General features: G+C 33.4%; 1 protein-coding gene across 1 annotated transcript in view; it reads left to right on the top strand.

Moving 5' to 3' along the window:
* Positions 1-12,386, top strand: part of CNTLN (centlein) — a 196,653-nt gene that overhangs the window by 68,063 nt on the left and 116,204 nt on the right. Inside the window, exon 9 of the mRNA XM_087741617.1 lies at positions 6,999-7,190. Within this exon, the coding sequence (XP_087597743.1) occupies positions 6,999-7,190 (192 nt within the window). The remainder of the gene's footprint in view (positions 1-6,998; positions 7,191-12,386) is intronic.

Below are 12,386 nucleotides of genomic sequence, written 5' to 3'. Positions count from 1 at the left end.
TATGTTCACAGGGTTCATTTTAATATCCATCAGTACAATATCAATGGACAGAGTAATCAAAGCACTGTGTAGTGTTGCATCCTTTAGATCTCTGGATCTTTATTGTTACCAAAATATGGTTGGCAGAGTAACAGGGTTTATTGGCCTAATTACATCCCAGCATATGTGGCCCCTTGCTTACATTGAATTGATGATAAGCCTTAAAAATTAAGTTTATTTGCATCTGAAGAAAAATAGGAGTGAATTGCCAAGCATATAAATTTCTTCATGTAATTTTGTGTTATCTATGTTTGTTTTTTTTCTTCCTCTCCTAGAGCTTTCAATTACTAAATTCTCCAATTTGTCTCTGATAATTGAGGAGAAGAAAATCCTTTCACTTGTAAATAATGTATATGTGTCAATCTCAAACAATTTTACCGGTTTAAGATGCAAATCCCTGCTCTATCAAAATTAACTGGAAAAATTGTTGCCATAATAGCTTTTAAAATGGATAACTAATTCAGAAATTTTTAACTATATTTATATTTACAGAACAGATTCATATTTTTGATGAATGCCAGGAAAAACGCTAACCCTGAAGAGCTGTCACATGTGCACTACTCAGAACTTCTTTTGAGTGTAACAAATTGTACGGATGTGTTTTTCAGTCTGTAAGAAATACAGAAGATATGTTTCCTTCCGTTTTAGAAACATTGAGAAGGAAGAAGACAAGGAAAAAGTTGTATATACAACTTTCATGTACCTTCTACCAACCTTGGAACTGTTCTCTCAAATTGTGTACTGTCAGTGCTTTTACAAAAAGCAGGTGTTTCCCTTTATCATCTTAGAGTATGCAGTTTGTGATAAAATGGTGAAGCTGGGCCTAAGTCAAGCCAGAATCAGTACTGGGTTTCTAAAGATGTCTTTGGTTAACATTTTGTGGCACATAGTGCCCAGCACATTCTTGTGTACTTAGCTCTGCACAAGTTTATCGTTGACTGCAGTGACGATAGACGTTAAGTCTTTTATTCACTGCAATAGTAGCCCAGCCAAGCTACAGGTAGACTTCCATCAAAGTTGTTCAGAACATGTACAACGCAGGGGGAGTTCAACCTATCTGGGGCAAGACAAAGTAAACGATAGACTTTTCTAAAAAAAAAAACAGAATGTAGGTATCGGGAGTTGGTATTTCGTTCATTTTTCATTCTCCAGTCAATGCTTCTATAGGTGTTAAATGGATCTTTTGAGTCACTCAAAAAAAAAAAAAAATTAACAGAATTGAAGACAATATGAGCTCTCTTCATAAGTGTTTATAAGACAATTTTCTTCCAGACTAGTTCTACAACATATGAAAGAAAATAAAACTGGGTCTTCAGAAACTGTTTTAAAGCATGACAAAACTCTTTATAAAGGTCACTTTACCTTGCATAATTGTGATTTTTTTCCAGTATTACTTCAATTTGGGAAAGAGTTTAACCTGTCGTATGAAAAATAATTTTGCTATTGTAAATTACTTATGTATTACGGAAAATTGATGGGTATACTTATACAGCCATAGGGGCAAGCTGTGTCTAAACTAGGCTTGGCTCAAAATTCATGATTGCTTCAGAAAGCTGGTTCACAGTTCTTGGTCTGTCTTAGTAGGACTTAAGACTTCTGCTTAGCTGATTATACAACAAGAACAAGAATAGTGTAGTTTTGAAGATTAGCCCTTTTTTGATAACTGCCAAATACTTCAACTCACAGATGACCCTAAAATTTGCTGGTTTGAAGGTGTTGAATTCAGTATTTTTCCAACATGGAATCAGCAAAAGCTAACTCAGATATTCTGACAAGGTACTATTGTGGACGTGATAAGCTGTTGTTTTGTAAAATATCAAAGTATCTAATGCACCTGGCAAAAATATGTTCTTTTTGTTTTTTATAAAAATATGTTTTAAGAAATATATATTATAAAAAAAGTAAAAAGTAAAAAAAAAAAAAAAAATTCTGTTCCCTAAGTCAGAGTGGAATAGATCTAATAACGTTTGTGGCAAATTGCACTGAGAGAACTTCGGAGGGGAAAAGGAGTTCCTTTATCATGACCATCCTGTCCTATACTTCTGATTAGAACTATATAAAATACCCAACCATAATTGCTTCAAAGTAGCATGCATTTTCCAAATCACAGGATAACGCAGTCATCCTACTGAAGTCACAGCAGACCTTTGGAAAACTCAGCTTCTTTAAAAATAATACAAATGCCTATTTTTCCATGAATGAGAAGGGCAAACTATTGCAGACAAATGTGTGTTCTGTTTGTCTTCCATGCATTAATAATATGCAGGCTGCAACAGCTAGATAAGGATGTGTCAGCTATTCCATAGACATACTCACAAAGGAATATTTTCCTACTGCTCCGAATGGCATTGAGCCTATCAGTATGTACATCCTATGATATATTGTCCCTCACAGCAAGATCAATGACCTCTCTGTTAGTGGTCAGATAGGCAGTATATGCTATAGCTCAGGCAATGTGGTTGTCTCACATGTTCCAAGTTCATCTTAATGGTCTACCATTTAGGAAGAATCCCTCTTTGTGCTGATGTTAATGTGTAGTACAAAACAGTAGACTGAATAAAAGAAAAAACATTTCTGATAAACCAGATCAAGGTCATGAACTTGCACTGGATTATGTGTAAATCCATTGAGGACTGCAAATTCTCTTCCAAGTCTAGCTGTAGTGCGCAGCATACACATGTGAAGATCTGTAATATGTTTTATAAAGTTGCGTTGACTTGATATGCTGCTACTTTTTTTTTTCTTTAAGCACAAATTTTAAGGGTGCTGTGGTCTACAATAACTCCTCTCTGTTAGAGCATTTATGGAAACAAATTGATATCTATTTCATGTTGCAGCTGTAGTTCTCATTCTCAAGGATAGGGAATATTTTTCAAAAATGTATAGCATCTGTTTTAGTGGTCCCAAATGCTCCGGGGACTTCATTCCTGTGCTGGATTTAATGAGACTCAATAGATTTGTCCTCACCAACAATTTCAAGGTGGAGAGACTTCAATCAATACGGGGGATAATAAGACAAGAAGAGATTCTGAACTCCTTAGCCAGCTTCTCACAGTTTTCTGAAATTTACAGTTTAGGCCCTTTATTTTTATAATGTAGTACTTTCCCTTGATCTGATGTGGCCTTTAGGTTCCTTGTTAATCATACTAATTAAAAATCTCTTAGTGGAAGGCCCTTTTAGTGAAGTGGAAATACTGTTATTTGTCATTAAATAGGAAATCGTAATTTGTGTCCTGGAACGCAGCTCCTGGAACAACCAATAGAGAATACTGTGGATGGTATATGTCTGTGATTAAGAAAAGCATTGCTCAATAGTTAGATTTTTGGCATAATTGGAAAACACTGTAAGAGTTTTCAATTATGAGGCATTGTAGAAGTCTGCATCAAGTGCACCAGAAAGTAGATAAAAATTAGGACAGCGTCAGATACATTTTCAGATGGTGTGGTTAATTTTGTGCCTGCAGTTGCCTTTCCTAGTCCTTCTCATGGTGTCAGTGTGTGGAGATAGTCTGCTTTTCTTCAAGCCTGAGAAACTGTAATCAGAATTCTATCACATATGGGCAGGCTTTAGAGTCCCATTTTTTGGTTCTCCTGGAAGTCCCAGCTTTGGTCTGGCATTTTTAAGTTACTTGATGACATTAAGCACGCCTGTTGTTCTAATGAAGTTTCCTGTTTTAGGTAACTCTTCAAAGATCTAGCAAAAAGTGTTTTCTGGTCAAATCAGTTAAAACAACATAGGAAATTGTTTGGGTAGCTGAGAAATATGGGATACTTTATTTTTTGTAATGCAGCTAAGTTACTCTTCCTTCCTGACTTATAAATAATACTCCTGTGTCATATAGACTAAATTTATTACAGTGTACTGATTTCAGATACTTTTAGTCTTTTTAAATTTGTTTTTAAGTACCTTAACCTGTAGCAGTCTGTGTTGCCTGTCAGAGAAAGGACAGCTCTAAGGCATTGGAAAGAGATTCTCAAAATACAGTCAGTGCAACAGTATTTGCAGATCACAATCTTGTGTTGTTGGCTGTCGCCTTTTTTTTTTTTTCCCCAACTACCAAATTTCAAAGGATGATGTAAAATATTTTCCTTTTTCTTTCTATCTTGTAAACATAAATATTTTTTTTATATCTCTTCTTGGGGTTTAAACAATTTCCTGGGTAAATCTCATGTCTTATTGACATTCGTGTAAGGTATAACCACTCACTTATGTACAGTCAAGATTTCACTCCTCTTTCCTGCAAAGCGTGCTAGTTCTGAGATAAATAATTTACAATATTTTTGTCTTTCTTTTGGATTTTCTACTTAATGTTCCATCTCTAGTTCTCTGATCTCCATTTTATGTCTTGTCTTTCTACGCCTGACTTTCTGTATCTTTATCAGTGGTAAACCTGTTTCACCGTGTTGTGCAGTTCTGTATGTTCTGGAATGTGCTTACTGCAGTGTGATTAAATGTGATGCCTCTTCTAAAACAGGGTCAGAAATGAGCAGAAACCCCCAAAATAATCGCATATAAACATTAAGCATGTATTTAATCCACAAAACAGTGCATGGCCATAAATGAAAAGATAGGGAGCCGAATGGAAATTTGGAAGCTGCTCTAGTTATTGGTGGACAGTAGATAAAACTATTTCTTTTCATACAGATGATTTTAATTTTGAAATTTCCTGATGTTAAATACATTAAAAAAAAGGAAGATGAGTCCTATAAACTAGTAGATTGGTGGTGTTACAAAAAATATATAAACCTCAGTGTGAAAAAACAAATCGTGTGAATGTGTATTTTGCACATAGCTTTTAGCTAGTTTTATACTTGAAATATATGTGTTTTGTTATTGCTGTTTTCAAAGCAGGAAAGGTTGGAGAAGTTTATGCAAGTAAAAAGACATGCTATTTGTCTTGTCCTGACAAATGCTGACTACCAAAAATACCCATTAGGTACATTAGGGGATGTGGCTGCCAGCTAGAAAAAAGCATCGTATTTTTGATGTTCTCCATTCATCTTACTAGGATGTTACCTTTCAGCTACTATAATTACGACCACTTAAGTGCTGCTAGTCATAAAACCAGCAAATTGTCATACCAGTATGATCTAGCTAATGAGCTTATATAGTTATATCTGGAAGTAACTGTGTCTTGACGTTCCATTCGTTTGGAAGGACATTATCTAAAAATGCACGTTTTTGATAAATGAACTGTTTATTTTCCTGTGAGATACTTACTGATTTCCATAAGAAATTGGCTAATCTTGAACTTGCATTTCTAGAGATGATATAAGCTTTCTTAAATATACAGAAAGATTCATTAGGCATAGAAATTTCAATGTAAAAGTTTAATTTTTAAGACACAGAGTCATTCAAAATATCGGTCTACCTGGACGTTGAATTAATTTTGCATGAGAGACATGATCTCTGATCTGCTTTGGAAATAGGGAAGAAGTAATTTACTTTGTCCTAAGTGGATTTTGAGAGCCCGTGGGAGTAGAAAATTATAGGAAGAAGGAAAGGAAGGGAGATTATTGTTTCCAGATTTCTCACAAAGTGTTAGGTAGACCATTTCCAAATCTAAAAGTTGTTATTGTTTTTCAAACGCTTTAACTTCTAAGTGATGTAAGCAGAGAAAAGGGAGAAAGAAGTTTATCATTTAAGTAAAGCTAATAAGACACAGAGTAAAATGAAGAGTAAAGTAATGTTTTTGAAAGTAAAATGACTTGTGTCCTTGTACTTATAAATATTATTGATAGATTTGGAAATTCTGATTTTCATATTTAATTAGTTTCCTTTGAATAGAATGGCACAAATGGGTTTTCTGAAGAAAACTGTCAGCTGCCAAAGTATATGCCTTCTACAGATTATTTTAGGGTAGAATAAGTAGTTGGAGGGAATATTGTTTGTTTTGAGAAGAAAAAGACAAAGGAATGAAGGACTGAAATGGAGAGAGAGAGGAATGTATACTTAGGCAGTAAAGCTGTAGAGTCATATATTTACTTCAGAATCTGTACTGTTGTTTATTCAACTGCAGGTTTGTTTTTCAAACTGTTTTTTATATTCTTTTAATAAAAAGATGATTTTGTTTTGAACAGTTTTCAGATGTTTATATTGAAAAAGAAAGGTAAAAATTGAGGGATGGGGTGGTTATTAAGTTCTCTTATTCTTGAAAAATAAGTTCTCTTTGTCAGTTACATGGCACGTACCACTAGTTATTACTTAGGTGTAGTTCTAGAAATTTTTTGTGTGTATGGAATCTCTTCTAAAGTGATTGCAGAATATGTACAGTATTCTGGTTTCAGCAAGAACAGTTGAGCAACAGCCAGGGATAAGAACTTCTAATGAAATCTCTGGGTTTTATAGTTAATGTCAAAAAAATTCCCATAGAATAATTATTTAAACAACCATTTTATACTTCATACAAAATGCAGTAGGCATTAGTGGATTCACTGTATTGCTATCCAAGCTATATTAAAAATGTTAGTTTTAAAAGATCAAACTACTCTATAAAAGACAAGGATGGTATTTGGTATTCTTGCTCCTTTAATTTTGTTCCCAAGACAGATGTTTCAGTTTTTCTCCGGTTCTCAATGAGGAATTTTTTTTTTTTGTATTTTCTGTATTTTATATGAACTGTTCAAGAAGTACAATAAATCCTAATTTTTAGCTGTCCATTTCTATTCATAAATGCCATAAAAAAGCAACTGAAACTGTTAATATTCTAATGTAAGTTGTGTTTTCCTGGAAAAATGTCTTTCAAACTTAAAGTTTCAGTGATTGTTACAATCACTATTTTCAAATGTATAGAGCGAGGCAGGAGGACAAGTGTGAAAGAATTGTCAAAATGTGAAAAAGAGAGGGTGATCGTTGTGGACAAGTTACTTAAATTATACTTTCTTTCCTCCTGTATTTATATGGCTATCTGTATTGAAGTTATTTTTAATCCTGTTATTTCTCTTCTCCCCTCTCATAGCTTCATAAGGAATTGGCTTTATGTTTTGAAACTGTTAAAACAAGTGAAATTCAACTGCAGCAGAGCTGTGCCTCTCTTCAGGATCAGTTACTTGGAAAAGATCAAAAGATTTGTCAGTTACAAGAGCAACTTCAGCAGGCTCGTGATGCTTTAAATGGAGTACATCAGAATTCTTCAAAATGCGAAGTACAGGTGAGTCCGCTTCTAGAATAATAAAAGTTGTTTCTTCTTGGTTTAAATTAAGCTTCTGTACCAGACAGTTTTAAAGGAAATTGCAGGTTTGTTTGTTTTGTTTTGTGGTTTTTTTGTTGTTTGTTTGTTTTTGAAGAAAAACTGTGCAACTATGCTGCTGCAGTAGTGTAACTATTTCTGCTGTTGCTAGTAGAAAGTACTTCACAATTAAATCTGTCCTGGTAAAAAACCTGAAAAGTAGTGTCAGTATTCAACAAGACTCTTATTTATATTCTCTAACAAAGACACAAAATACAAAAATAAAACCAAAGTGATTTTGTTCCTGGAAACAAATTCCTAGAAAAAATTGTGAAGTTTCTGCATTTCCTCTGTGAAAATGAAATGTATCGGTCCTGATTTGTTTCGTTGTTCCTGACCATGCAATAAAACTTTAGATTATAGATCTAAAGAAAGTAGTATGGTGGGGAGAAATATTTGTATAAAAATTTCTAAGCTTTAATGTGCCATTTGGAACTATTACAATAAATCTTTCACTGTCACTAACAGGCCTCCAACTTTACAAGTGTGCCAGATCTTACACATATACCCCCAACATTTTCCAAAGCCCAATTTATGACTTAAAGTGAATTTGAAAGACTTTGAAATGATTTACCCACAACGGTTTTGTAAACTCCGTTGCTTAATTTCTTCCATAGATTTGTCAATGAGATGTGCTTATGCATTTCAGTTTTACTAGCACTCTTTCCCTTGGTTAAGCAGAGAAGTGAAAATAGTTAAGGTGATAATGCTCGTGAAATGCAAAACTTCACTTATTGTGGGTAGATAAGGTAGATCTGTAATCAAGGATTATATTCATGAGCCCAAAGGAGCTTGAATGTTAAAAAACATAGTGTTTAATTCCTCAAAATTTGTGTAAGTAGTAAGCTGCTGTAAATCAGAAAAATCACAGAATGCTGGAGGTGTTCATGGTGGTCATTCCACAGTTAACGTTCTAACTTTATCCAGAGTATTACTTAAGTGTTTATCACAAGATTCTTAACCCATATTTTGTATGATTTTTAAAGTTCCCCTTAATCTAATGACTGGATAATTTTGTTTTACAAATGATAAAACACATTCTTTTAAGTCTTTGTTGTGGAGTATTTACCTCTTAGTAAATTCTTGACCTTTTTCTGAATCTTAGAAATAATTGTTGTTTTTTTTTTTTCTATTAGAAGGTTTTAGTGGATTTTTTAAAATGTTATAAATATAAAATTAGCCTCAAGCTGTTTCTGCTCTAAAGACAGCTTTAGATTATGGTTTTTGAATGCTCAGATTGTATTTCTGAATACATCATTCTGCTTTCATCATCTTGTATTGCTCTGAAGAGTTTTTTGCAGTTTATTTTGCCCAACTATTTAATTTTTTTTATCATAAAAGCTTTTATTATACCTCTGGATTATATTTCCTGAGTAACCTAAGCATTTATTGCTATTACTTATTTCTCATAATTAAAGCAATTCTTTAACTGTAAGAATTCTTTCTCCCCTTAAAAATACAGCAGTTGGGTTTCTTTAAGAGCTCCTAGTGTGGAGCTTTGTTGAAATCCATTTCAAATCCAAGTAAACAATTTCACTCAGAACAATTTTGCTTACTTCTTAAAAGAACTTTAGGAAATTTCTGACGTTAAAAGTAAGACTATTTTAGAAGCTAGTGACAACCTACAATTGGTTATTCAACTTTGTACTTCATTTCCTTTGGATGTTTTAAATGAATCACATCCAGTGTGGGTGAATTGTTACTATTTCTTTTGTTGATTTATTCTGTGTCTCCTTCTAGTGGCATCTGAACTTGAAATACATTAACCAGTATGCTCGATATAAATTAGGATCCAAATCTGAAGCAGTTCTAAATTACTTACTGGTGAACATGGGTGCAAATAATTATTTTCCTGTGGCCTTCTGTTGGCTTTTGGCTATGTTTCCATCTTGATCCTGTCTCAGCCTTTTAGACTCTCTGGCACTCTCCCTGTTCCCAGTGTATTTGAAGAAGTGTACTTGTCATGATTATTCAGAGAATTTGCTGTTTTGTTAGTGAATGTAGGTTCAGTCTGACCTTCTGCAGAAATACATCAGTTGAACATTTATGTGATCTGTCACAAGCTCAGTCAGATATTTACCAGTGCTAGTGGAGAAGACATGGTAGGAAGCAAAAGCAGACAACTTATGATAATTAATATAATATAGTAAGCTAAATGCCGTGTAGGAACCTTCATTTTTCAGTAAATTGTTTTCAAACCAGGCTGTGACGGGACAAATGATTAGTGTTACTGAAGCAGCCTCATAGGGAAGGAAATGGGTATATGTAGTATCCATACTTGCTAGCTTTGTAGGATAGCTGAGATGTTAAGCAGTGTGTGCTTATGTGCGTAACATGCTTAATATTTTCTTGTGACTAACATTATTCCATTATGCTATAGCAAATATCCCAAATTTTGTTGACATTGCTCGGGTTGAAAGGCCAGAGTATGCCTTTTGGGAATCTATTGTAATACTCATTGTTGACTGCATTTTGATGACAGCCAAATTTCCCATTACCAACTTTACTATCTTGCATAAATGATAGAGAGGTAATGATTATTGTGTGGTTACACAGCTGAGGTTTCTGCAGGGGTAAAAAGTGATTACCTCTCATTACTTCTGTGACCCGTTCGATAACCATACTCCTGGTTGTTTGTGAAGTTCTGAAGTGAAATGTGATTAAGAGAACCTCCTAACTCATTCTGCTGTCTCTTGACTGCAACATCAGTAGAACAGGATGGATTTGGAATAGAGGCTTAATTAACAGGACACCAAAGCAATGTAGGCATCTACTAGTTTTCCTGTTACCATTTTTTTAAAAACAATCCTTCCTAAAAAAAGAAGTTGGTTTAAATGACAAGCATATTTCTGCTGTAAAAGTACTGATTTCTTGAGCATGTTCAGATTTGTGCCTTGCTGAAAGTTCATCCTATGGGACATGCTAACAATCTGTTGACAGCACTGATATATCTTCTTCAGACTTTCACTAGCCAGGAAGATTATTCATCAGTGGTGCATATGTTAGCACATACTTTTTCCTGGATTTGAACTTTTCTTGCTGTTGAAATTACATTGTAGTCAGGCAAAAATGAGTTTTCTTTTATGGACTTCGTTAGCAAGAATATCTCCGTTTTCTTTCATTAAGGGTAAAGTATGCCTTTTTAATGTTATAATCTTATTCTAGTCGGTGTGGCACTTGTGTTGGTGAGTGCAAACTTTTGGTTGATTTCATTTTGACTATTCTGGTAATGTGTTTGATGAAGAATTTGAATCTGCTTTACAGTAAATTTCTGTTTACATCTTAGTATGTGTGCATTCAGCATCTCTCACATACCTTTTCTCTGATCAGAGAGATTAGGCATCTTTGAATTTGGAAGACTTTTTAGTTAGATCTATGCTTATGCTACACAGGAAAAAAGAGCAGAACAAAAACATTTAAAATAGTTTTCAAAACATAAGCCTGTCTGGTTTGATTAATTTAATCATGTAATTGTTGTTTTGGTTGTGTTTCATTATTGGTGTTCATTTTTAGCTCTGAGATGTATACCATACATTTAGTCATACGGTTAGTATACCATAACTATTACCCATGTGAATGGTAAATATTTAAATATGTTTACTGAACCAAGGCAGTCATTTCTGTCTTGACTCCTAGTTTTGATACGTGTGCAGACATCAAAGACAGTATTAAGAGATGGTAATTGATCAAAGAACAGTAATTAACAGACATTTAAATGTTTTTATTTGTAACTGTAGCATCTGACAGGTATATGCATTCTACCTAATACAGAATTCATGTGCACTTTTATAATAGTATCTTAATTTCTCACTATGAAGTGTTTAAAAGCAGTCAGAATAGAAAATACCAGTAAAACAATGAAAGAAATTGCACGCATGTAACTTAAGCTTATTAGAAAAAAAATGCTGGTTTGTAACTAAGATAAAAATTTGAGTTTAGAAAGATTTATGTGAGAAATACATAAATAGCATGTTTCAAGAAAAACTGCATCCATTGTTGCCATGCAAAATCCTCCAAGTCTTGTTATCAGAGTGTGACTTACTGGTTTTCTAACATCAGTATTTCAGTGATTTCGGTTTATTAGGCTTATATAGTACAGTCTTTAAAGTACTGATTTTTGATTAAGATATAATTGGTAAAAAATCAGTTGGAGAGGGTAACTCATTTATTTTAGTAGTTCTAGATTTTGTCCAGTATAGTTAGTACTGCAATATGAATATTTAAAGTCCACTTTTGAGGCTTAATTTTCTATTTCTTTTTAATGATACAGCATAACAAGAGGCAGATATCCTGTTCAAAGCGTGGTGCTGTAAATTTTGTTTTAGAGATTGGGATCATTTCAGTTACTGAAAATAATTCTTAACAAAATGCTTTTTATATTAAACTTACTTGGGCTTTACTGTTAGAAAACTTACCCATTTAATTTATTTGCATTAAAAGTTTCTCAGTCTTGCACCCCCTATGGGTAAAAGCTTCCCACAAATATCTTCCAGTTTTTAGAAATACTCAATTTATTAGAAAAGCATTGAAATTGATCACAAAGATCTCAAAGTATAACTTTGTAAGCAACTAACAAATACTGTAGTAAAAAGGTATTTGTATAGGACAAGATGACATAAAATCATAGTGAACATTTACAACTATGTTATACTACAGCACATTGTTTGAGGAAGGCAAAAGTCTTTATCACTGCTTGCTTGAAGGATTGGGCTTTGAAGAAAGTAAAATGGAACTGAAATTGACCAATTTAGGCAACACAACTTAGTGAGCAAATAATTAGTCTTTAATGATGGAAAATATCAATAACATTTTTCAAATGATTGTATTCCCTAAAGCTGCAAAGCATCTGTTATTTGCAGATTATTACCCTTATAGTAAAGACAGGTATAGATTGTAGCTTATAAAGTTAAATTTGATCCACATTTAAATATTTTTGTAATAGAAAAGTACCGGTATTTTCTGGTGTTTGCAATACATAGAGAAGCATAACTTAAACATTAAATTCAAGACACATGTGATCTCTGGTATTAATGATGTCATTTTAATCTTAGTTATATTTTTATAGCAAATTTATATATGGTAGCTTACAGCTAAACATTTTTTAAAAAATTAGTATAA

This window comes from Nipponia nippon, unplaced genomic scaffold, assembly GCF_047370975.1.
Source record: "Nipponia nippon isolate SJK-2023a ecotype South Korea unplaced genomic scaffold, ASM4737097v1 scaffold_8, whole genome shotgun sequence".
NCBI classification, from domain to species: Eukaryota; Metazoa; Chordata; class Aves; order Pelecaniformes; family Threskiornithidae; genus Nipponia; species Nipponia nippon.
Note: the sequence above shows the minus strand (reverse complement) of the source record. Positions and strands in the feature narration are given on the sequence as shown.